Source organism: Perna viridis, chromosome 1 (genome assembly GCF_037379345.1).
Source record: "Perna viridis isolate PV_CMFRI_1.1 ecotype Kerala chromosome 1, ASM3737934v1, whole genome shotgun sequence".
Classification (NCBI taxonomy): domain Eukaryota; kingdom Metazoa; phylum Mollusca; class Bivalvia; order Mytilida; family Mytilidae; genus Perna; species Perna viridis.
The window spans coordinates 58,668,823-58,696,129 of record NC_142445.1 but is presented as its reverse complement, the minus strand read 5'-3'; the positions used below and the strand labels follow the sequence as shown (position 1 = coordinate 58,696,129).

At 32.3% G+C, this 27,307-nt stretch overlaps 1 protein-coding gene across 2 annotated transcripts in view; it reads left to right on the top strand.

Moving 5' to 3' along the window:
• Positions 1-20,290, top strand: part of LOC148629586 (orexin receptor type 2-like) — a 34,119-nt gene extending 13,829 nt beyond the window's left edge. For both annotated transcript variants that reach the window (XM_088554089.1, XM_088554099.1), the window contains exons 3-6: positions 13,764-14,136; positions 15,396-15,543; positions 16,824-16,942; positions 19,112-20,290. In XM_088554089.1, the coding sequence (XP_088410215.1) occupies positions 13,764-14,136; positions 15,396-15,543; positions 16,824-16,942; positions 19,112-19,290 (819 nt within the window). In that variant the 3' untranslated portion in view covers positions 19,291-20,290. The remainder of the gene's footprint in view (positions 1-13,763; positions 14,137-15,395; positions 15,544-16,823; positions 16,943-19,111) is intronic.
• Positions 20,291-27,307: the final 7,017 nt, after the last annotated feature.

Below are 27,307 nucleotides of genomic sequence, written 5' to 3'. Positions count from 1 at the left end.
CGGTTATAATTCAAAGTCAGAAAGTTATAAATCTAGGTACATATCAGATCAAGTTTCACCTACATTTTCATTAATTGCTACAAATCTGGTAAAATGCTAAATAAACTCTGCATCATAACAAATTTCCGCGACTAATGATTCAACAAAACATGTACATACGAATAGCTTCCTTCCCTCTCGTGATATTAATAAGAAGATCTTATCTAAACTTAATCTTTGTTATCAATATAGAAACCAACTTGTCCTAAATATAATATCAATTAATGAATTCAATTCAATTTATCAGACAATTTTCAGATGTGCTTTAAGGCATTTCGAGGTAATAAAGAAGATATACCCAGAAATTAAGCGAGGGAACATTTTGAATGTGATACTTTGTTGTGTCTCAAGTTGCAATAGGAATAGTCTGCTCATTTGTAATCGTATTAACCTGCTCATTTGTAATCATTTTAACCTGCTCATTTGTATTTATATTTGCATAGCATTAATAACTGTAGGTCAATACAAATGATAGACCTTACATATTTTCATTTTAAGTAGCACTCCAGCTAAGAATCATACAAAATGTGATTCATGGGTTAAAAGCCTACATATTTTTATTTTTGATATTTTATTTGAATTGCCATAGTAAACAGAAATAAACATTCAATTTTTCATATAACCCGTGTTCTTAGGAGATAAAAAATATATAAAATGCACTGTATATTTCAAAATTAAGGGAGATAACTCTGTAAATGACGCTCAACTACAATAGAATCTATTGGATTTTTAATGTTGATTATCTCCTAAGAGCAGGCAGATTTGAATGAATAATTACACATTTCATAGTATAGACCCATAAAACAACTTACTTAAAAAAAATATAAATATGTAGCCTTTTTGGGGTGTATTTTTCAGATTTTGCATGATTCTTACAAAGACAGCTACAAAATGTACTTAAACACAAGCTTTACTGTAATTCACGACCATGTATTGTCCATGAACTGATTGTATACACTACCTAATTATTCCTGAAAGTCATTTGTACGTTAAACGAAGTAAGAATCTGAATTCTGAAAAGCAGCTTTACACGTCAACCTCAAAAATATTTTTTGATGAAAAGTAAATGGTCGCTAACTTTTTTAAGCACGTGTTGAAAAAAGAATCGGGAAGGTTATTAGAATTATGAGATACGTTTGTAACGCTGCAGAGCATACATTATGTATGTACATAGAGAGCATTCTTAATGTAAATATAAGTGCTAAAAAGATAGATGATTTTTAGCAATTTTATGTTCTGTTATGCATTGACAATAATCAGAAAAACTAGTGATAAAAATATAGATGCAGATATGGTGTGTTTTGGTCTACCCCGATTCTTAAATGCATGGCTCTGCTTTATAAGAATATTAATGTGCATTGGTTTGTTGACTTCTTAATGGGTCTGGTGACCTTTTGATACATACTCTACGAGGCAGAAACTTTTGAGAGTCAGCAAATAAGACATGTACTGAAATAAAAGTTATATTTTCTTTTTGGTCAGAAAACAATATAGTTGGTTCTATATATCTTTTACAGCTCTTATAATGTTACTTCAATAATTTTTAGTTGCTAACTATCGACTTTTGCATAAATCAAATTTAGAAATAGTACTTCTTTGTTTAGAACCAAAATATTTACCACAGAAATAATCAAAAGTGAGGAAGGGGTTAACTTCCCTACTGTACTATTGATAATTAAGCTTCAAATTCGTGAAAATGAATTTCACGGCTGAAGAATTGGTATTTATAAGGTTTATTACAGGAACACCAAGGAATAGTAAATAATTCTCTATTCGTGGTATCTATATATCGTCCGTAACATTGTGCAACATTACTTGCCATGTATAATATCCCCAAGCCTGTATTTAAAGAAGATTCAACTATTTAATCACCACACCTTTGTCACAATCGTGCCAATTAGCAACCTATAACGGAGACATAGATTGGTGATTTCCCTCATTCTTTGTCTTTGTTATATAATTTCATTACTAGAGTCACTGTCTCATGGTAATTTCCCTGCCCCCATATAATCTGTTCTATTGTTAAAGTCTTGTTTAAATACCATTCTATATATGAAATTCAGGCGTTGCCAACGATTGAAGTGGTACAAGGTGAAGAGTAACTCACAGAAAAAACGATTTTTTTTTTGTCTAAATACTCGATATTTTTACAGAATAATACTTATTCTCGTCTGTATTTTTTTGAAAAAAAACCGTATTTTTCCCCTTAATCAATCAGGCCAAGAACGATGACTATACAATTTTTTATCTCGAAAGTGCAACAACCAAATTTCAGACTAAGTCTTGTAATGGTGTTTATAATTGATTCTGAATTATATGTAAAATTTAAGTGAATTTTGTTGGATTAAGACATGAATGTACCTTCACCTTTTTGAGCTTTTTGTAGATTAATGATGTGTTGTTTAGTTCATTACGAATGATATCGCAATGAAAATTTACAAAGAGTCTCTTTTTTTTTTATTCATCTTTAGAAAAGTTTTAGTTTCAAATATGCTGAATGGCCGCATCACATAATAAAATGAAATGAACATACTTATCTTTGAAGGAACTTTAGGCAAACGGATAAATTCTTTTGCAAAATGAACATATTAATTGACGTCGCTTTCTGATGTAAATTCTCTGTGCCATCCTTGTTGAATACCTACGGTTAAGTTAGCATGTCTTGGGCGTGCCTTATTTTATGTCTCCCGTCAAACTCGGTTGTCTGGGCTTTTCTTATCGTATGCCATCCAACAAGCTACATTGTTAGTTATTTGTGTCTTCCTTGTTGTATGTCACCGGTCAAGCTAGGATGTCTATCACTTCCTTGTTAATGCAAGCAATCAAGTTAGAATGACTGCATTCCTTGTATACCGCCAATCAATCTAGGGTGACTGGGCCATCATTGTTGCATGACAAGCTAAGACATGATTAAATTAATCTTACCTGTCCTAATTTCAAACCTGCATGATGGCTGTCTCGTCCCTATTTTGTCCATTCAATGTTTTATAACTATTTATCTTTTGAGTGTAAGGTTTTAATACTTCGATCCAGAACTGTCAAACATTTCCTGTTGAGTCTTATTATTTAGAAATATTTTTTTTCAATAACAAAAAAACGTTCAGTGTCCCTAAATTTCTATTCAAAATATGAAATAATGTGGGATAAGAATTCTTACAATGTTTTGGAAATCCTGTTGATCTTTTTATTTATATTATGAAATATAAAACAAATCCGATCACATTTATATAAAAACTTGTAAAAAAATCACGAAGGCTCAGTTTTCTCCAAATCAAATTCGGTGACCCAGTTTTGAATTCTTGAATGTTAATTTCCCTTCTGTATCACTAATTTTGAAAATACAAGTAGAACATTCGAATTATGATTAGTACTCATTAAATATTAATTTCGATGTTCCACCACAATTTGGGTAAAAATTCAAGTTTAAATGGATTGCGCTTTCAAAAGCCAGGAAAAACAAGTTGTATGAATGAAGAATCATTCAGCATTACAAAATTGTGTTTTAAATGTGAAAAAAGATATCGTTAGGTGTAACCAACTTACATTGTTGTCAGATTTCTAAGATATATTATACGAAATACACTAAAGAAACTCGGATTTAATATGAGAAACCCATTAGAACAGATACAATAATCATTCTTCAAGTGTCTTTCGAGAAGTTTGATATCAATAATAAATTGTGCCCTGAACTGAATGTAAGATATTAACTAACGCACATCGACCTGTGATGGTGTATATTTGTAGCATTAAGTGAATAAATCATAAAACAACATTCATCACTTAATAAAACAATTATTGATAATGAAAATAATCGTGCCATTAAAAAATGCTGTACACATTTTAAATGAGCTTTTATAGTACAACAGCAATTACCAGACTAGAATATTATTGTTATATAATTCAATAATAAGATAGCTTACACAAATGACCAATAAATAATTCTGAAGAGAAGAAAAGCTATTATTTAAAAGGCAGAAAGCACACAAGAGAGTTTAGTAAAACACTATATCTTAAAATCATTATGTTGAAACTATGTAAGCAGTGTAAGTTAAATTAAAAAAATATGTGAAAGTCGGTGAAACCATTTCATAATTCATATTACTCTTCCTTTACAATAACAGATTACGTGTTTCTCGAATATATAATAGGGAGAAATACAGTGATCCACTTTCCAAATTCATTGTAGTCTTTTTTAACAAAATTCTGTGTACTAAAAAGACCACTGCAGCTGGTCACGAAGAGAAAAAACAAAACGACACGTATGTTATACGGCTTTTTGTCACTTGTTAGATGTATATGCAAAATATATGTTAGCTCACGGTCTTCCTTTATCTAAACCAATCTTTGCAAGACGAAGAACCATTATGAAAGCACGAGAGCAACTAGACTAATCTTGAATTATTTGTGTTTTTGTCATGTCGACCCCTCGTTATATTAGCCGAAAGCTAAGAATTTGTCTCTTCATGCTTTACTCTTAGAAATTAAATAGAAGTGTATTGATGACTTTCACCATGTCAACCTTTAAGTCGGTAAGTCGGAGTACATAATCAGTTTCTTGGCATTGTGAAAATTTGCTTATTATCGAGCCATATGTCTATACCCTTCTGTCAACAAACGAACAATAGAAGTAATTAGCAGATATTAGTCTAATTAACAAGCAATATTTCCATTAATGCAATACTTTATAAACATGTACTGGGATTTCTGTAACATATGTTCTGAAGTAAGGTGTTTCAGTACAGTTTTAAGTTATGTGTGCCAGAGACGATGTGACTGGTCCTAGATATTGTCCCGTGTGTCTAATGCATAGTTGTTGTGCAGATTAAAAAAAAACAAAATGGAAAGATAGCTGTAGCCTATCATTATCCGAACCTTTATTTAAAGTGTACATGAAATAAATTTAAACCAAGGTCCTCGCAGCTCAATGGGTGGTACTTTTTATAAACAACGCAAATGTTTTTATGAAGTCATATCTCTACCTGCCTGTGCCAGTTAGAGAATATGTGTATAATTAGTTAACATTTGCAACGATAATGTCACAATCGAGATAAAGTTATCTTATCAGGTATGTTAAGCAATCTGGATATCTTATATTGTTCTACATACCTGATCTGGTGGACGTTCAAATTCTTTGCGATAGATTAAACTCTCTAATTCTAAATAACTACATCTGTTAGTTTTTGCTTTCAAGTGAAAGAAAAATTATCAACAGATGAATGTTCTTAAAACATATTAACTCATAATTTTACTTGACTAATTAATACTACAAAAATAACAATAGTCTAATATTTTGGCAATTCTCCCTTGAATGAAGTATTGAATTCAACATTGAAGGAATTCCTAATTCCTGAAAAAATACTGGAAACATACACTCTGTCCTCTAATCTTAAAATGTTTAAATTTCATGGAATGCATGTAGTGCCAAAATCAACACATCTTTGGAAGCTCTTTAGCTCATTGACGACGAGTTAATATATGCTATAGCAAAACCATCTATAAGACGTACAAATCTTTTAAATAAATGGATCAGAAAAACAAAATTTGTGCCTGTATGCAAGAGTTTTTTTTTCCTTTTGAAAGTTACGTAAGTATTTCCTTAAAATAAAATGCAGGATATATTGATGCTTAGAATCATCACAGGACATAACCATTTTCGGATCAAGTACATTATATATGTGCTGTAAGCAAAGCTCTATAGAAAAAATCCTATTAACGACTCCCTGGTTTGCTTGAATTGAGATAAAGTTTACCGAACCTTCTCATAGATTTATTATCATTTTCACAAATTAACCTTTTTACGTAGTATGTAGCTTAATGCAAATCTACTGTCATTAAGAAACTAGACAGAAATATCAGTGGTATTGTGTTGATAAAGGGACTTTTATTCTCGTGTTGCGTGTTGATATCCCACCATTAGACGCCATAACAGCATTATCAACCCTTGCTCATTCACCAGAACACGTAGCTAATGCGGGGAATTGATGATAATGATGTTTGTATTGTCTAATCTTGAGGAAAGCTAATAAAAATCATGTGATAATGACATAAGATATAGACAGTTACAATCGTCTAATTTAATACTAATGTAATGAAAAATAACTTTACACAAGAATGGAGGCGAACAGTGTGGCAAATAAAAATTAAAAAAAACGTTATCTGTATATCACAATTTTACCTATGTTCTATAAAAATTACGGGTAGGAATTTACTAGGTATCTAATGAATACTTTTGTACTAATGTGAGAACTGTATATCCTTGCATTATATCCTCTTCATTTTAACTATGATTAGTTGAATCCGAATATAGAAAAATAGCTCCCTCAGCATAAAGTGGCAGATTTTTTTTTCAGCTCAACAATTTTTCTCCGTTAACAATAGATGTAACCAGCATACTTCAGTCTAATTAATGAACACATGAACATAGATCCTTGATGCAATTAGCATGTGTTGACAGATTCTAGTTCAATACGTACCGATACCTATACTTACGTATGTTATATAGTTGTAGAGGTATTGAACGCTTTACACGACTTTTCTTTGACAATGTAATCTTAAAAATGATATTTAAACTTTAAAATTATCAAAATACAGCTTGATGAAATTATGGAAAACAAATTAGATCATTATTCAAAATTCGAAAAAAAATAAGAAACATTGGTAGGTTTTTCCAGTGCTATATCTTGTTAATTCTGGCACTATCAACTGTCCTTGTTTTTCGTTTAGAGAAAATAATTGAATATGGAAAGAAACTAAGGCATAAATCAAGTTATTCAGTGTACAAAAATATTAGAAAGAGAATCCTTGAATTAAGGTTTTTTTAACTTCATATGCATTGCAAATTTCATTAGATTGTTGATAGCAATGACCTATAGTTTTAAAATATGACCTGTTATACAAGCAATCCAATAAGATCTATAAAAAATGAGATGAGTGCATTTTGTATTTTTTATATGTGTCCTTTTGGACAGAGAGGATGACATATCAGTAAAACTGATGAAAGAGTAATCAAAGGAACCAAGATTTTAGCAGAAATCAAAAGAATGTAATCCAGGGACAAAGACCAGACATGGAAAACAACAAATGAACAACTTGGACTTCACTACAAACTGGGAGCATGGATCAGGTGCACCGGTAGGGTAAGCATCCTCTGCTGTTCTAGAAACACCCACCTAGATGCTCATTAAAACTCATGAAAAACCATCCTTGATTTGTGAAACGTAAGACTAAGTATACTTTCATCAAAAGAATTTAGATTCTGAATTATTATTTAATTTTTCTTAATCTTAAAAACGGAAGCTGAAAACAAATCTTGCGAATTCAACAATAACATTGCTTTTTTGTCTTGTATCATTTAGTTCACTATTGTCCTAGAATTAATAAATAAATATCAGTAATCTGCTCTTATTTAATAAAAAAAAATAAAGTACGTCAGAGATCAATTGTTCATATTGCAGTATTTTAGTTAAGAAAAGAATGAATGAACATTGATAAGATAGCATTGGCAATTCAATACTTCAATGAACAAGCATGCCGGTTCTTTTCAATTTGTTACTATTTATGAATCGTTCAGAATTTGATATTTGCAAAGCTTTCTTATAGTAATATTGTAAACATATAAAGAAAAATATGCTTCAGTAAATTTTAGAAGTAAAATATTGAAAATGTTAAATAACCTGGTGAAGTCGTGGTTATATTGTGTACGATATGTTTTGTCGTGATTGTATTCCATGACGTTTTAAGTCCAGAAGGTTTGAACAGAAAGAATATTTCTTAAAATTGGTCAAAGTTTAAAAGACAAAATAGTAATTTTCTAAGGCTTATAACATCTAAGACTGTATAGATACCTTGGTTTTATTATATAAAAAAATGTTGCTTGATCAAATTGCAATTTATATTGAAAGACGAAGAATACAACTGTAATCAAGGGAACCGAGATTCATGCAATCCAGGGACAAAGACCAGACATTGAAAATAGTCACGCTCAACAAAGAACATGAAATAACCATAGTACATACAAAGTAACAAAAGCAAATTAGCAACTTGGACTCCACTAAAACCTGGGACCCGGTGTATGATTTGTATGATTCCGACGGCAATCTGTTCCCTTTTAAATTGTGTCTTGCAAATTTTGTAAGGGTATGCTTATCTTAACTGCTTAGGAGATATCTCCTACGGTTTTCGAGTTATAAGGGGTCAAAGGGGCCACAACCCCAAAAATCCTTGGAAAACATTTTTGGTCGGATTTTGAAAATTTAATTCAATTTCAATTTTTTTTTCAAATATTGTGTTTAAACCAGTTGTAGTGTATGTAATGAACTGTAAGTCTCTATGCTTAAGTGTGTCAAAAACTAATATTGTGTCAACACTATGTGTACCCAAAATGTTCAGGATTCGTCATTTCGGTCGTATCATGCTGCACTTTATTCATTTATATTTGCAATGATATTCAATCTGCTGCCTCGTATATGCATTTAATCCCTAAACTCATAGATTATACAACCTGTAGTTTGGTATCATGATAAACTATGGATATTTACATTATGGAGATTTGTATCATCACTTTAAAAATGCTAATGCCACTATCCTATGTTTGTCAGCCAATATGGTATGTCCGTCTATCCAGACTTTCTGATTTAGCTATGATAATTCTCTCGATTTTTATCTTTACCATCTAAAAAAGATATTGTTAGTAAGTTTATGTATGAACGTTTTATTTCATTTTGATTACATGATTTGGATTTTCATTTAGAATGTTTGGTAAAGTCAATAGTAACCTGCAGTTCTTTTTCTTCCTGAAAAAGGTATTGTGGTGTAGTTGATTGTATTCAAGTAAACCCTTTATGATATCTCCAAGAATTCAAAATTATTAATGTCGACTTGATAGTTCTTCAATCATATCATTACGTTTCTATTTGTCCATATTTCATGTAGTTTGGAGTTATATATTTAAGAACATGGTGAATTTAGTTATTCTAGAATAAATAGGAAAAAACAAATATCATCAGAATGATTCAAATCTTTTGGAAATAGTTCGTGCGAAATTCAAATGTTTGACCAAATGTTAGAAATTAGAATTAGTGATATTTAACCTTTTAGGACATTATGACCTTTGTGCAATAAGAATGAAACTTTCAACAATATCGGGTTGTGAAAGAGAAACATCATTAGTTTTGGGGTTGACAAATCATGTGCATTATGGTATCAAGTGGTTTCTTTGAATAATAAGAAAGAATAGGTTGTAATATATGTTTAAGGAAAATTGAATGTTTTAGAATGTTAATATGATATTAAAGACGTGATAGATACAAGAAAATGTTAAATAACAGCGAAGTAGAACGTAATTAAAATCAAATTGTCATTGAAAGCCTATCATAATTTTTTTATTATTATGAATATAATGTGGAGTCATTGGACATGTTATTTCCCAAATATGTTACATGTTTCAATGTGGTTTTTGTGAATGGTTAATATTAAGTCTTAGACTAAGTTGAACAAAACACAATTGCATTTATGGCAATATTCAAAATAGGTAAGTGAAAAATGGTTTTAGCAATTCATGAAGTTTTGTATTTTTAAGCGAAAAAAAAAACAGCATGAATATGCAGATTGAAATATGTTGTATGTGTCTTGTCAAAGTGACGCAAGTTTTGAGGAAGAGTGCTGTGGGTATAAAATGGATGTTTTCTTGAATTGTCATTTTTGTCAACATAATTAGTCATGATATTTTTAGTTTTATGTTTTGTTTTTTTTCTCTCGCGGAAACATTTTGTTTTACAACGCGTGGGCAATTTTTATACACCTTTAAGCATTGCAAATAACAATTTATTTATCAAGAATATAATTGAAATCCTCTCATATCTGAAACTTGGTGTATTGATAGGGTAACCATCATTTTTATTATTGTAGTACACTTGTACCAAATATATCAATCAGCATTTCTTCAATACATGGGAAAGGGAGACATCTGTTGACAAACTACTAAATTTTGTACATTTTAAATTGAGAAAACAAGCATTTAAAACTTTATCATGTTTATTTTCTGTAACAGAAAAAATAGCAATAGACAATTTTAAAACCTTATGCTTATATTTTTGCAACAGGTATATATCATTCCTTGTTTGTCCTATGTTCTTCCTTTGTGATGTTTATTCCAAATTCCACTTTTACTTTTATTATTTTTTTATATCTTGTGCTTTTTTTTCTATAAGTTTGGTTTGATTTCATATGAATTGTTACGATAACGGCTTATACAAGAATATTTGTATGTGTGTAATAGTAAATGGTAGTTTATTATTGTTACAAGATATATCCTGTGTGTTTATATAGTCTTTGAATGTAGATTCTGTCCATTCGTAGTTCTGCCTTTCTGATACCATCTCTAAGTCATAAGTCATTAGTAATATTGATTTGTATTGTAAAACCAATAACTTTGTACTCACAGGAATTTGTAAAGTTACTTTTATCAATGCATGCTACCTAAAATTTCACATTGTTTGTTGGTTCAAAAAGAACAAAATAGGAGTTCTTAAGACAAAAAACACAGAATTCTCAGAAAAGTAGGATTAAGAAGCCTAAAAGCAACAAAAAAAAATTAAGTTTGTGACAATAACATTAAGTTTGTGGCTTAGTCGATCAGAACTATTAAGCTTAATAGAATTCTAATTAAGACAACTTCATTAGGTCGGTTTCCAAGACTAAAAGTAAATCTATGTGAACCCGTAGATTAAAAATCTCCTGGGGATATAAACCAATGACCGATATATTGTCAATGGACACGACCAATCTTATATAAGCATTCTTGTTTGTAATACTAGTAGCTAAAACATAAAATCTTAACGCGACTTAAACGAATAAACATAGTCTAGTATGGGCATATATATTTTCAAGCGCATAAATATGAAGAGACGTTCACGTGTTTTTGTACATGATGTTGTTAATGTAAGGTTTACAGAAGTACAGAAACATTTTTAAACGCTTAAGCCAATTCTCATTTGTGTCGTCAAAGTATAAGTTTCACACGTTTTCGTGCCCCATTGGTACATGACCTTTTCAGTAACAAGATAAATTTTGAAAGGGCAATCAAACTTAGAAGTAAATGTTTGCGAACATTATTTTAGGAATAATGACACGTATTTAAACAGGTAAAAAATAAAGAGATGTTAAATTAACAAACACTTATCACATAAAATGTAAGATCATTTAAGATATTCATTACAAAAAATAACACCATTTATATTTCAACGTTTATGTTACTGTCATAATCACATGTATTGTCTGCGCAGAATGTTAGAGGAAAAGCTCGTTTATGGTATTTCATGTTTCGTTGCATGTTGTTAAGTTTGTTTGTACAGGCATATAATTCCGCATCCATATCAAATAAATAGCATCATCAAGAAGCTCTTTGAATAAAAAACATCCTCCATCACAAAAACGTTACCATCAAAATCCCCCACACTTCAATGACAAATCCATACCAATTATTTCATATTCCTATACTTCACCCATTGCATCCAAAATTTTCAGTTATAAAAGGCTATTGCAGAACCTCGAGAATGAGGACTTCAAGACTAAACCACTGACTGTTCTTGCAAAACCTCTCCATTCAAATATGGTCTTTCTGGTCACTTCGTTACGGGAGATTTAACCATCATCGAAAACGAATCTCAGCGTAATATCCTTTCTAATGGTCCCAAGTACCGTGAACCACGCTCCATAAATTGGAATTATAACTTTAAAGTTCTTATGGATGCCGTCGAGAACTATGCAAGAAAATGGAGAAAACGAGAACAAGAAGACATTGATTCTCTGTCAGAGTGGTTAAAGACCGTGAGGTCTTTAATTTTGAAACGAATGAAAGTTTTAAGTAGGTCAATGAGTGACAAGGCTACATCAGTGTTTAAAACCCCGATGTAGCAAAAACATTGTCTACTATACATGACAAATATGTTGTCGTACCAGCAGACAATGCCCAAAACAATATTTTTTTTGTCTGCAAAACGTTTTACATCCTATGTTTATTATCATAGGTAGACGTAGAAAATAATAGCAGTGATAAGACCTATACTGCTACCACACTCTCCAAAGAAGAGATTGTGGAAAACCATAAATCTGTGCTATCCTCTTTTGGTCTCTCTACCAAGGACGATGATTGTGATTTACCATCTATCTATTGGATTCCTAAACTCCACAAGAATCCGTACAAACAATGTTGCATTACTGGATCTGCAAAATGTACCATCAAACCTCTTCAAAACTTTTAACTTCTATATTCACAACTGTCAAAGAGGGTCTGCAGTCCTACCACAACACTTGTTACTCCCGTAGTGGTATTAATTCAATGGGGATCCTGAAAAGTTCGAAAGATCTTTTGGAAACAATTAGTTCAAGGCTATTATCTGAATATAATAGCATTAAAACCTATGATTGTTCAACACTGTATACTTCTATTCCCCATACTCAGTTAACATCCCGATTAAAAACATTATACATCGTTGTTTTTCCAAAAAAAGATGGTACACCTAGATACAAATCTATAGTTCTTGGTAGAGATTCCTCATACTTTGTAAGAAATAATTCCAAATCATCTTCCAAATATACAGAGGAAAATGTTTACAAAATGGTGGAATTTTTAATCGACAACACATTTGGCCAGTGTGTAGGACGTGTTTTTCAACAAAGGGTCGGCATTCCAATGGGAACAAATTGTGCTCCTTTACTTGCTGACCTATTCCTTCACTCTTATGAGGCTGACCTTATAGCTGATCTGATCAGAAAGAAAGAATATCGTTTGGCTAGATCCTTCAATCTCAGTTTCCGCTATATAGATGACGTATTATCTTTAAACAATCCTAATTTCGGGGATTTGATACATCGCATCTACCCAAAAGAACTTGAGATAAAGAATACTACAGACATTGTAAAGTCAGCCTCATATCTTGACCTACACTTAGAAATCGATGGTAAAGGAAAACTATTGACACAACTTTACGACTTTTCATTCAGAATTGTCAACTTTCCTTTTATCTGTGTCAACATCCTTTCAGCACCTGCGTATGGAGTGTCCATATCACAACTCATACGTTATGCCAGAGCTTGCCGAAACTACGCGAGCTTTTTGTATCGCACTAGAACTCTAACAAATAGGCTTCTGGAAAAGGGTTATGTTGCTACAAGATTGAAGTCATAACTACAGATGTTTTATGGTCGTCATCATGAAGTCGTGGATCGTTATGGTGTATCCATCTGCACCATGAAAACTGATGTATTCAACGGGTCATAGTTTTCCTTTCCTCGTTTGTCTACCCCGGACTTGACTTTTTATGAGCAACTCGGCGGGTGTTTCTAGAAAAGCAGAGAACACTTACCCTACCGGTGCACCTGGTCCATGCTCCCAGTTTTAAGTGGAGTCTGAGTTGCTCATTTGCTTTTGTTACTTTGTATGTATGATTTTAGTTACTTTATGTTCTTTGTTGTGTATGTCTGTTTTCCATATCTGGTCTTTGTCCCTGGATAACATTCATTTTATTACCGCTGTAACCTTGGTTCCCTTGATATTGCTCTTGTATAAAACAAGTTAAACATGATAAGTATAAAATGGATGTTTTGTGGTTTCTGTGTTAAAATCTTATCCTTTTTTTTATTGACGTCTGGTATTACCTCCAGTATTTCAACTTTGATGCTCTTCATTTCCTCATTTTATCTAATTTTTTTAAATTTATTTCCAGACTGTGTCTGTTTCCGTATCAGTGTTAACATTAGCAGCAATTGCAGTTGAACGTTGGTACGCTATCTGCCGTCCACTTTCGTTCAAAAGTACCAGAAAGCGAGCTAGGATTATAATCATGGTGATATGGATAATATCCTGTTGTTTCGCTGTTCCGGATCTCTTATTCATGCAAGTAAATGGTTCTGTTCCTGACTTTGTATCTACATGGCTGGTTTCCTGTCGTCCTAACTGGGACAAACAAACAATATATCAAATTGCCTGTATAATCCTTTTGTATTTATTGCCAATGATATTTATAGGATTTGCCTATATACAGATTGCCTTCGTATTATGGAAAGGGGATATTCCCGGTGAAAATAAAGCAAGAACAGGTAAAATAGCTTTATGAATGTAATGCATAACATTTTTGTTTTGTTTTGTTTTGTTTTTGTTGTTTATTTAAAAAAAAACAGTCGAGCTTGAGCCTGTAAATTCCAAGCTGGGTTGAAATGCTATTTTTTAATATTGCTATTGGTGTGTTTTTCTGTTCATTTATAGTCGTTTCCTTTATTATTAACCAAACTATACGACAAACACAATGACTTTTCATTCCATATCGTCAACTTTCCTTTCGTCTGTGGCAACATCCCTTCAGTACCTGCGTATGGAGTTTTCATATCACAACTCATACGTTATACCAGAGCTTGCCGATACTACGCAGACTTTTTGTATCGCGCTAGGACTCTAACAAATAGGCTTCTGGAACAGGGTTATGATGCTACAAGATTGAAGTCATAACTACAGATGTTTTATGGTCGTCATCATGAAGTCGTGGATCGTTATAGTGTATCCATCTGCACCATGAAAACTGATGTATTCAACGGGTCATAGTTTTCCTTTCCTCGTTTGTCTACCCCGGACTTGACTTTTTATGAGCAACTCGGCGGGTGTTTCTAGAAAAGCAGAGGACGCTTATCCTACCGGTGCACCTGGTCCATGCCCCCAGTTTCAAGTGGAGTCCGAGTTGCCTATTTGCTTTTGTTACTTTGTATGTATGATTTTAGTTACTTTATGTTATTTATTGTGTATGTCTGTTTTCCATATTTGGTCTTTGTCCCTGGATTACATTCTTTTGATTACCGCTATAACCTTGGTTCCCTTGATCATTCTTGATCATATTGTAGCTTGTTTACATACTGTAATATTTTCTTGTTATTTATCCAAATAGAACTATCCATTAGTCCTTTAGATAGTATAAATCCTTTACGCCTCTGGTTAATTGATAATTATATATATAAGGGAATCATAATAACAAACAACTACAGTAAAATTTGTCTTCTCACTTTTGTTTTATTTTGTAAAGAGTGTAAACAGGCAATGCTTTTTAATATAAAGCATAAAGCCACCTAGAATGTTTGAATGCAATGAAAGAGGGAGGTTTAGCGCGCTATTAAACCTAGATTTAACCCACCACGTCGTTTGAAATGCCTGTACCAAGTCAGGACCATTGCGGTGCCAGCCCCTTCTTTGGTGTAATATCTATTTTGCCAGACTTATTTTGGACTTGACTTGATTATGAACCGGATTAGTGTTTGGTAATTTTGTTGTTACCCTCATTGAACAGTATTCCTACTATTGTCCATTCTTGCAGGGTCAACACGACCAATGATGAACTCAGAAAAGATGAATGTGGCAAATGAACAGTTGGCCGCTAGAAGGAAAGCAGCGCAAATGTTGATATCTGTCGTTGTTGCCTTCGCAGTTTGCTACTTTCCGGTGCACTTACTTAATATCTTAAGGTATGTTTCCAGGTTATGATGTTTTGTGAACTTGATGCATTGTAGTAGAAGATATTTGAGAGAAAGGTATGTCACACAGAAACAAAAAGAAATGCATTTATGTGCCGAAAAACAATAACAACTCCAACATGAACCAGAATTTTGCACTTGTTTGCTCTGTCCTTATAAAATAGGCAGATTTTGTGCAACGCGATTAGCAAAACGATAAAATATTCATAATTAAAATCGGAGGTTAACATTTTCACTTTATTGATGCAACTAATATTTATTGTATGCATTATAATATTATTAAAATATGCTTACGTAAGTAGCAAAACTATTGGAGTAATGTTATAACATTCCGAGAATAGGACAAAAAGTATAATAAAACATTTTGTTGAATTCACTATATAATAACATTGAAAAAGTACATGTAATACACATATTGAATCGATTCCAAGATAATTCGTTACAAAGTTGAATGTTATTAAAAAAATTAAAAAAAACTCTGACCAACCAATATTTAATTTAATCTGACTAAATATAGAATATAATTTAGTGCGGTAATCAATCTTCCCTTTAACACTTTAATTCAAACTTCCTCAAAATGTGTTTCATGAATAGATTAATTAATTCGACAATTTGTTTTACGCCTGTTCAGAGACTTGAGCACCTGCTAAAATTGATGTTCCGACATAAAGTGTTAAAAAACGTTTGGCATGATGAATATTAGGTACAGGAGTCTGTAAAACAATTAAACTGGTAATTGTGTAATCAATTGTACGGATAAAAGGCACTGAAACATACATCATAATAAATCAACTGCCATCGCTATCTTCCTACTATTGATGCAGGTTGTTGGCTGCCTCTTGTAACTGAATGGCGAATTAAAGGAAATCTTGTCGTAATAGAATAAACAGATGATATATTATACAAAAGAAAGCAAGATGTTCAGTCTGAAAGAAATTTCTTGTTCGTTCATGACTAATCTGGTACTGTCTTTCCGTAAAAATTAATAGGCATTTATTTGCGAAATCTGTTTGTGTAATAGTAGATAACGAATAAATTACGACCTTATAAACTGAATATGTAGGATCTTTTGGATATTAAATTTGCTAATAGTGTCAAAGGGATTTAATACATGCACGAATAAAATAGATTGATCAGCAGGTTCTGTTCTATTTATCAAAGTTCTCGTCCAGTAATTTATGAAATATCTACTTCAAGACGTCAAATCACAAGCAAGCAATCAATCAATTATGAAATACTTTGGTTGACTTTTATATTCATTTTTACAATAGATATGCTGATGCCCATTTGTCGATCCCTGAGAACGGATTCAGAGCTTACAACTACATTGCACACTGGTTGCCATATCTGAACAGTTCAACTAATCCAATTATTTATAATTTTATGAGTGGTAAGTAAACCATTGAAATATCTCAACTACATAACTTTGTGTGTGCTTTCGTTAAAATAACAATTTTGTACAATTAACACAACCAAATAAAAGCACATTCAATTGGCTTTATGATGTAAATATTGGCAAACAATACTGAAGCATCAAAATAAAAAGACAATTCAGAAACATAAATATCTGTACAAAAAAGTTTTTTTATAGCCTCAAGTTTAGATTACCATCCGTTATAATTAATCTCAAGTTGAGTGTTTAGGATGTTTACAGGCGCCATCGCTATAATCCTTAAACATAATGATCATATTTGAAGAAATGCATAAATGATATAGATAAACTGTCCCGTACTACCATACATCGTGTACTAAGTTACAGCCCTAGATTAATCCTACGTGGAGGAATCACCCGGCCAGCGAAAGCTATATTTTTATAGCCTAGCTGGTCGAGTGGTCTAGGGCGCTGGACTTAGTGCAGGCGGTGTTGCCATGGATGTCGCAGCGGTGCGAGTTCGAGTCCCGTGGAGGGAACGACTAAACATTTGCTCGCAAATTTGACAGTTCTAACATCGTTGGGAATTTTTCAGACATATATATATATATATATAATTCATTAACTTTTTTAAAAAAAAATATGAGTGCGATGAATTAAACCGCAGTCCATTTTTGACATTAAAGTTTTAAATATATTAATATAATAACTTATTACTTATTATTTGGTATAAATCATATTGTATATCTTCGCCAATTTGCAAGGATTTGTATTGAGATTTTCTCAATCAATTCAACTTTATTTGGATAAACAGCTACTAAAGGTGATTCTATAAATACGTTTTACAGACTTAATGGAATGCCCGACTAGAAAGTTGTTAAACTGTCAAAAATCCATTTGTTTGAAATCCTAGAACTTAAAAAAATATCACTTAAAATATAATGACTAGAATATATGAGACTAAAATCTTTGAAAGCATAATTAAAACAGATTAATCAGTTTCGCGTTTTATTTGTTTTATTGAAGAATTGTAGAAATGAATGTAATTAAAAACCTATTTTAAAATATTTGACGGTAACTAATGTTGATTTTTTGCAAAAAATCAAACTAAAGGGTAAGCATAGCCTAAAATATTATAAAAGAGTAATCAAGGGAACCAAGATTATAGCGGTAATCAAAAGAATGTAATCCAGGGACAAAGACCAGACATGGAAAACAAACATACACAACAAAGAACATAAAGTAACTAAAATCATACATACAAAGTAACAAAAGAAAATGAGCAACTCATACTCTACTGAAAACTGGGAACATGGACCAGGTGCACCGGTAGGGGAAGCGTCCTCTGCTTTTCTAGAAACACCCGCCGAGTTGCTCATAAAAAGTCAAGTCCGGGGTAGACAAACGAGGAAAGGAAAACTTATAACCCGTTGAATACATCAGTTTTCATGGTGCAGATGGATACACCATAACGATCCACGACTTCATGATGACGACCATGAAACTTCTGTAGTGATGACTTCAATCTTGTAGCAACATAACCCTGTTCCAGAAGCCTATTTGTTAGAGTTCTAGCGCGATACAAAAAGCTTGCGTAGTTTCGGCAAGCTCTGGTATAACGTATGAGTTGTGATATGAACATTCCATACGCAGGTGCTGAAGGGATGTTGCCACAGACGAAAGGAAAGTTGACGATATGGAATGAAAAGTCATTGTGTTTGTCGTATAGTTTGGTTAATAATAAAGGTGCACCGTGTTGGGAAAGATACCACGTTCCTCGCACGTTAAAAAACCCTACTGTGGTATTCCTGTGGAGTAGGAGCCATAGGGCTCCGCCGCAGGAGGCTAAATTACCCGACCCTACCCACCTCTCCCTATTTCCAATGGCAATCAAAATTGTCGACCCCATTGTCCTTGTGTCCCATCCCTTTTTCTTTTCATCATCATTTCATGTTCATTTTATTACCAATTTCATGTTCATCGTCTAAATTTAGCTGAAATATTGCTGCTCGGACGTTAAACCCCAACAAATAAATAAAAATAAAAATCAACATCATTATACACAATCCCTTGCATTGAAGAAGCATATTTGAATTTAACTTTTAATCCAGTTTAAGTATTTGTATTTGAAAGTGACTGAGAAGTTTTTAATGTTATTCATAAGATAATTGTTTTTTTAAATTTCAGCAAAGTTTCGGAAGGAATTTTTGCAAGCTTGTCGATGTTCTTACCGTATCACTGGAAAGAATATGAGTAGGCCTGGAACGACATTTTCCAGTACCCATTACAGTGGTCATTATAGTACACAAGATGGCCATCGACCAAGTTGTCAAACAGAACATATATCACTTACAGCTGTTCGATAACATGACAAATCGATCGTCGTCGTTGTCGTCTAGAATAACATCAAAAAGTAATGTTTGGTCACAGTCACAAAGACTACAAAGCCTGGGTTAATTCTACCTTGTATATTAGTAATGATATGAAACATCACTAATTGGGATTAGATTGGAATCACTATGCTGATAGATGTATGATATGTTTCTACTTACTAGTATGCCATTGTACCTCGTCAGATTCATCTGCACATATAAGGTCATTATTTTGCAACCCAGTTTTCCTGTACCAATGGACGAAATTACATATTTGTTATTCATTCTGTTTTTATACCTATTGGTAGACTCAAAGTTAATACTTGAAGGAATATGAAAATATCTTGTCAATTTTCATTTTGTTGTAAAATATTTATCAGAGTGAAACAAAATCTTCCTTTCAGTGGGAAGGGTTCATGGATGGAATTAATAGAATAAAGACAGAAGAAGTGTTCTGATATTTTTAAAAAGGGCATGTTAATTCATGACAATACATCTCTCGAGAAAAATATTCCTTTATGTACTGTATAACTGTCAGTATTCCTGAAACATGAAACTGACTCATTCCTTTGAGGTTCGAATTGTAACCATTATGAAATGGATTTTTGAAGTAGTTGTCTTTTACGTCATTGTTTTTTATTAACTCTAAAAACGTATTCAGGAGACTGGTTGTGTTTGAGTCACAGGTATAATCATGTGCATGTATTTTTTCTTGCAATTGATTTACGCTGAAAATCGATAAAAAAGTTGACCAAGTTTTAATTAGTTATTAAAAGACAAAACTAAATTTAAATTGCAACAACACTGTGAAGGAGCATATTTTTACTGGTCACTGTTTTATTTTCCCTTTTCAGTAACCACTCAGAACAAAGGTTTCTAACACGACTACCATTATGCTTTTTTCATATATTATCTATTAAATCTTATTGTGGTCTTTTAGTGTTGTTCTGTTAATTATAGTCATAAATAAGTCATATTAAAGTATTTTACTGTATCGAAACATATTGAATTTCTTTTTCGCCTTACCGAAAAAAAGACTTACTTTTGTATGAATTTGCCACCAAACAAAAACACAAGTTGTTTTGTCCTCATTTACTGTTTGATTTTATTGTTTGGTAGGTTAGAAGTGAACAGTGTGTTTGAACAATTTATTTATCTGTAATTTTTTAAACAGGCCTTGTCCTTCAGAGTCGTAATACCATTGCATACATGCCGCTTTATCAGGTACTTCTGGTCAATATTTTTTATACCGCAATGGTTTCATAAATTGTTGGAGGTTTACGAAAACTGACTTTCAAAATTTGTTTTCCAAAATTCATGTAAACAGAGTCTGTGAAGAGAACTATTTGCGCCCCGACATTCTGTTAATTTAATTAAAAGAAACATTAATTACTTGAAATTAGATAAGAATACCAAATCATAACAGTATAACAAATTGTGTTATGCTGTAAACGTGTTTCTAGGAGTGTACTTTCGTCACCCCTAATCAGCAGCATTGGAAACAAATAGATGGGAAGACCAAGTTCAGGTATGTTTTTCGAAATAGGGAAGGAAAACATTACAGAATGTTACAATCCTATTTTAGAACCTTTTATAGACATGATCGAGAACAACAACGCGTGCAGATATCTCGTCGTACACTACACCAGGAAAAAAAAAGGTCCATATAAATTCATCATATAGTCTCGCAAATCACTACGGCAGGAATGAGAGGTAAATATACATTTATCCTACAGTCTTAAACACTTATAAATATATAAATTAATCATATAATCTTGTATAACTTTACAACTTTATAAGAAGGTGCATGAAACAAGAAAAGGGAATCAAATCTTACAAAAATCTCTCTGGAATAATGGACCCTTCATGATTATATAATATCCATGACTGATGTCTTCATAAAGAAACGTAAAGGACGTAATTTTTTTTAGAGAACAGTTGATAACAAAAACTGAGATATGTTTGGCTAAACAGAAAAGGGAAAATTACGGAATATTACATTCCAATTGTAGAACTTTTATAGACATGATCGAGAGCAAAAACGCATGTAGACATCTCGTCGTACGCTACACCAGGAAAAAGAGAGGTCCATAAATATTCATCATATAGTTTCGCAAATCACTACGCCAGGAATGAAAGGTAAATGTAGATTTGTCAGTCAGTATCGTATTACACTTCGCCAGAAATGATAAGTACATATGAATTCATCAAACATTTCCGCAAAACACTACCCCAGGAATGAGAGGTAAATATAAATTCACCAGTCATTATCGTATTACACTACGTCAGGAAAAAGGGGTGCATATATCTCGTCCACTGTTGATGTATTCGTTTAATACTTCTACGACACGTAAAACGGAGTCACTATTTTAACAAAACTGTTCACTTTATTATCTACGAAGTCGTGAAGAAATTTTGTTTCATCGTTAGGGTTTGATATTTTATATGTCATTTACCCCTTTATAGCTTGTTGTTTGGACCTTTTATAAAATAGCAACATTTAATTGTGGACGGCCGATCGGCTTTTTATTAAAAGAAACATGCGTTGTTCCATCCAGTTTATTACACAAAAAATATCATGGAAAACAGGCCGTTTTTTTATGGAAAACACTGACTTTTAGACATTGATATCTTCAATGATCTATACAAATCGAATTCATTCACATTGTAAGTACCAGGACAATGACATAAAATTATACTATCATAAAAGTATGAAGCTTGACATAACCCATATAATCCAAAGACATTTCAGATAATATTTCATCTGTATGTAAATAGAAGATTACCACCTGTTAAGACAGAAGTGTGGTTTCAATGCTTGCAATGAAACAAAAGAGTTTACCTAAACAGTGTAAACATTTATCTAAATCAAGTTGAATATAGAACTTCAGTCACTTACCTTTTTATGGAAAATGGGATAACAGATAAACAGAAAAAACTTGTGTTAATTGGAAAAAGGGTTTTTTTGTATTTGGGAAAGGATGGTTGTTTATTAGTATAGTTTAACTTTTTTGGGGGGGGATAAGGGAGTCGGTCTGTTTGTTTTGATTGTCAATATAGATTACAGAATTGTGTATAATCAATAAATAACTATAGAAAACTTTCTCTGAATTACGTTTGAGTTTTGAACTGTTAAAATCAGCTTTAAACAAAATCATCCTCACATGAAAAAGGAGTTTTTCCGATGCAAGTGTGATTCATCGTGGTGTTGTAAATAGTCAGCCGTAATTCCTTTAAACGACCATATGGTATCGTTACAGAATCACAGAACGTTTCATCACTTTTCTACTGGACTTTTAGTCTATCACCAGTTATTATCGATTACTATGAAACTCCACTCCCGTGATAATTACTACCTAGAAATACGTACAACTCTATTAATGATCCGTAATAACGAACAGATATGTTTTATCACAAATGACAAAACATCAAAGACGTCGGCGTGGGTAACCCGGTTAATAATGACAATGGAGATGACAAACGAAATATTTTATTCCTGGTAGTATGTGCAAAAAACATTTCACTTTTCTGTGTCAGTGGTGTCTTGAAATTGTTTTTTTCACATATATCTTTATTTCTCATCATCATTTAACATAGGTACAAAGATAGTATTTGATTTAAATGATAAAACCTGTTTTTAAGTCGCTTATATTTTAGCGACTTCTCGCACTCGTGATTTCAGGACTGTACATTCGAATACAATTTGCATAATTATATATTACTACACACCTTATACTGCTGATCGATGCCGTAGAACCGTCAATTCTAGCTTCATACGATACCAAATGTACCTCTTTAAAATTTAAACGTGTATATGCTTTCTATGTGTGTTTTTACTTATATGAAAGCGAGAAGTTTAAAAGATAAAATGATCGGTTAGCATTGAACTTTCTGTAATGCAGCTCAGCTGAAAAACCCCTTGTCTCCGAGTTAATTTGATTGAGAAACATTCGGATCGTCACGGTTACGAAATCACCCGATTTTAAATACAGCATATCGCATATATAGCAAATTCACGAAAGTTCAAAGTTCAAAAGTAAAGTCGTTACATAATAAGCATTACAATAAAAGCTCTCATGAGCTTTTAAAACCGCCATATAAGCTTTAAAACTTTCTAAAATATCAAGTATAAATTATTTTGAAAAAAGAGTATACTTATTTTGCTGGTAATGTTCAAATACACGATATGTTTATAAAGATGTGAAATGGGAAAGAATATGAATGTATACTATTAATCGACTTAAGATCTTTAAGTTTCAGCTCACCAATTTTTTTAAAATTCTTAACCAAAACCATACATTGAGAAAAATCACTGATTGATTTGGAGTTTAGTTAAGTAGACCATTGAATTCGCCTGGATGTTGAAAGCAAGCCAAACTTAATTGCATAGAATATTTGACGATTACCGACTCTAAAGACTTCAGTCTTTGATTTAATTAGGAAGGACAAAATCAGTATGGGCAGTCAACGCCCTCATAATTTTTACAAAAATATAACAGTGTTTCCCTTCTGGGAACTTTTTTATTTAAGAACTGCATATCACATCTGTTATTTCAACAACAGGTGTCAAACGAGATTCTGGGATAAATTAACCAGTAACTTCCGGTGCATTCTTTCATTTTATGGCATTGATTCGACATTAAAAGTCTATCTAATCTCACTTGGACGCAATCCAGTGTAATACTGAATGTTATATACCACTATTCGTCAGCTTATTAGAAATTAACAACATACCTCACAAGAAATTTAGATTAATTATTCAGAAATGAAATGCTATATCATGATCATATTCATTGGATTTGTTTTTTTATAAAACTTCAAACCACTGGAATCTTTCTAAAAGCAAATAAAACAAATTTGGTCTTTAATAATGAACGTAAATTAGCTGTTCCTTTAACGTTAGACGTTTGCTTCCTAAATCTAGATATTTTTACAGCCTTGCATGAATGCCTGAATTATCGTAGATATCAAGAACCATTAACGATTTTTTATTACAAATTCTGACACTTGAAAATCTGTAACTTTAATCACAATGATCTATGATCTCACCTATAATATTTGAAATACCTGCAATGTACATATTCATTGTTACCATTGATGCCTGTAGTCGTGCTATGTTCATGTCCATTTTGTTACCATTGATGGCTGTAGCCGTGCTATGTTTATGTCCATTTTTGTTACCATTGATGGCAGTAGCTGCGCTCTGTTCGTGTCCATTTTGTTACCATTGATGGCTGTAGCCGTGCTCTGTTCAAGTCAAGTTTGTTATCATTGATGGCTGTAGCTGTGCTATGTTTCTTTTTTTAAATTCAGTATTAAGAGACAATAAAGTTGTATTTTACCCAAATATGAACAGAATTTGTTTTCTTTTATTTATGGATTAACACTCAACAAAACGAACTCCGTCCAAATCAGCAGTTTTTAAGTGTATTATTTATAGTAAAGAAAGCCTCTTCTGTTTTTAAGAAACACCCATCAAGTTGTTCATGTTAGTCACATATATAAATCATTTGCGATGTGCATTTGTTTACGTCACATGTTATATGTAAAATATTCCCGCAACCTGTGAAGAATAGATATTTCCGGAATTTCTACAAATTATGAATCTTACCCGATCAAGCTATATTGCTGGAGCAGCTTGTAAGGCTAAAAATGAGAATTCAAAAATGTTGAAGATTTCGATGCTGGCTTACATTCTAATGCCTACTACATATTAGGAGATGAGCAATAGGATTTACTTTATAATCATTTTATGTAAGTAATCCCTGTTTAATTATTTTGTAAACCTTATCTCACATTCTACGGTATCATTAGTTTTTTTTTCTCATTGCAACAAATACTATACAAAATAAATGAATGTCGTTACTGTAGTATTACAGAAATAATAATCCTCTTTTCATATATTTAATATAGTGATGGTTCACCTCAACACATTCTTTTTTCTCAGTATTTTACAATTGTAACTTTACATCAGATTTATTTATTTACTTATTTATTTTTTTGAATATTTCTCATGAAAATAACTTTATGGCGTTAATATTGCATGAAGACAAAAACCTTTAAATTAAGAATTGTTCGTTCAGTGACCGATGGAATATGTTAGTAACGCATCCTTATTCAATAGATGTACATGTATACTCGTCCTATTAAGATTATAAAGGGGAGATCATTAGGTTCAGAACTGAAAAGCATTTTTTAACGTTTTATGTATTGACATCAAATAGCTCTCCCACCACTCAGTAAAATTATGTGAACCACGTATATTGTAGGTGAAGACGTCTGTTAGTAACAATGTTGGTTTAATTAGAAATGATAATTGAAACGATTGACGTAATACATTGTATTTAACCTGCTTATCAGTATCTAATCGAGGGTAAAATAAAAAAAAAACAAAGAAGAGTTTTATATTCTATTACTGACAATAAATATTCACAGCGGCTATGATCACACTGATCACGCAACGACGGAATTGAACGAGGTTAACATCGTAAAGATAGAAAGTCTAAACATCAATTCAAACATCTGAGTGCAAAAAAGACTTGAGCCAATTGATTGTTATTAGTATCATTAGCTGATTTGCTGTTTATATATGGTTTACTTGGTTTGGTCCATTTCATAAAAGAAAGTTCTGAAATGCATTCTTTATTTTAAGGGGAAATGAAGAACACTGACGCCGAAACAGTTTTACACTGATTTTTTTTAAATTTACGAAAATATCAAAATAATATAAACAGAAAAGACAGAAAACTACTGATAAAAGAATTTTACATAGAAATCACAATTCTAGACCAATGGCAAGAGCCTTAATAAATAATAAAAAAAACGTAAAAGAATAAGTAGAAACACTTAAGGCACTAACGATTTAATATGGTATAAAAAAAGTAACAACAGAAATGGAAATTATGGTTTTATCATCATACCTTTACTGTTTTCTTTATTTATTAGAACAACCTGGTTTTGTTATTATTTCCATTGACTGTATTTTTTAACATGATGAGTATGCACATTTGTTTAAGTGTATGCAATGTACTTTAAACCAGATATATATATATATATATCTAGGTGTTATTATGTAGGATAGAGGATCAAATTAATGATGCATGTCACAACAAATCAATATTATACAACGTCTCAGAGTGTGACGACTCTATTCGCTACACTGCTCCATCGGATCAAATTGATACAGGGAAGTGGTCTAGGGCACTGGACTTAGTGCAGGAGGTGTTGTCATAGATGTCACAGCGGTACGAGTTCGCGTCCCGCGGAGGAGGGAACGACCAACAATTTGCATCGCAAATTTGACAGTTCTTACATCGTTGGGAATTTTTCAGACCCTTCTATAAGTTTACGTTATCTTCCCTGTGTCAATTTGATCCGATGGAGCAGTGTAGCGAATAGAGTCGTCACACTCTGAGACGTTGTATAATATTGATTTGTTGTGACATGCATCATTAATTTGATCCCCTATCCTACATAATAACACCTAGATAACACCCGTAATACCATACATCGTGTACTAAGTTACAGCCTAGATTAATCCTACAAGGAGGAATGACCCGGCCAGCGAAAGCTATATTATACAAACGTCTTAGAATGTCTTAGAATGTAACGACTCTATTCGCTACACTGCTCCATCAGATCAAATTGATACAGGGAAGATAATGTAAACGTATAGAAAGTAATGAAAAATCTCCAACGATGTTAGAACTGTCAAATTTGCGATGCAAATTTTAGGTCGTAATCTCCGCGGGAACTCGAATTCGTATCGCTGTGATATCTATGACATCCAGCGCCCTAGACCACTCGGCTAGCTAGGCTATATAAAATTATAGCTTTCGCTACCCGGCCAGTTTAACTGTTTAAATCGCCAGACTCCACCCTTGAATGAATGTTAGCTAAAATATTGCTTTGTTCGTTATGATTACAATTTATTGACAACATGTTTTTCAATACTGTAGATTTCTATGTATTTTAGATAAAACAAAGTTCAATTTTTCAGTGGTTAGATATA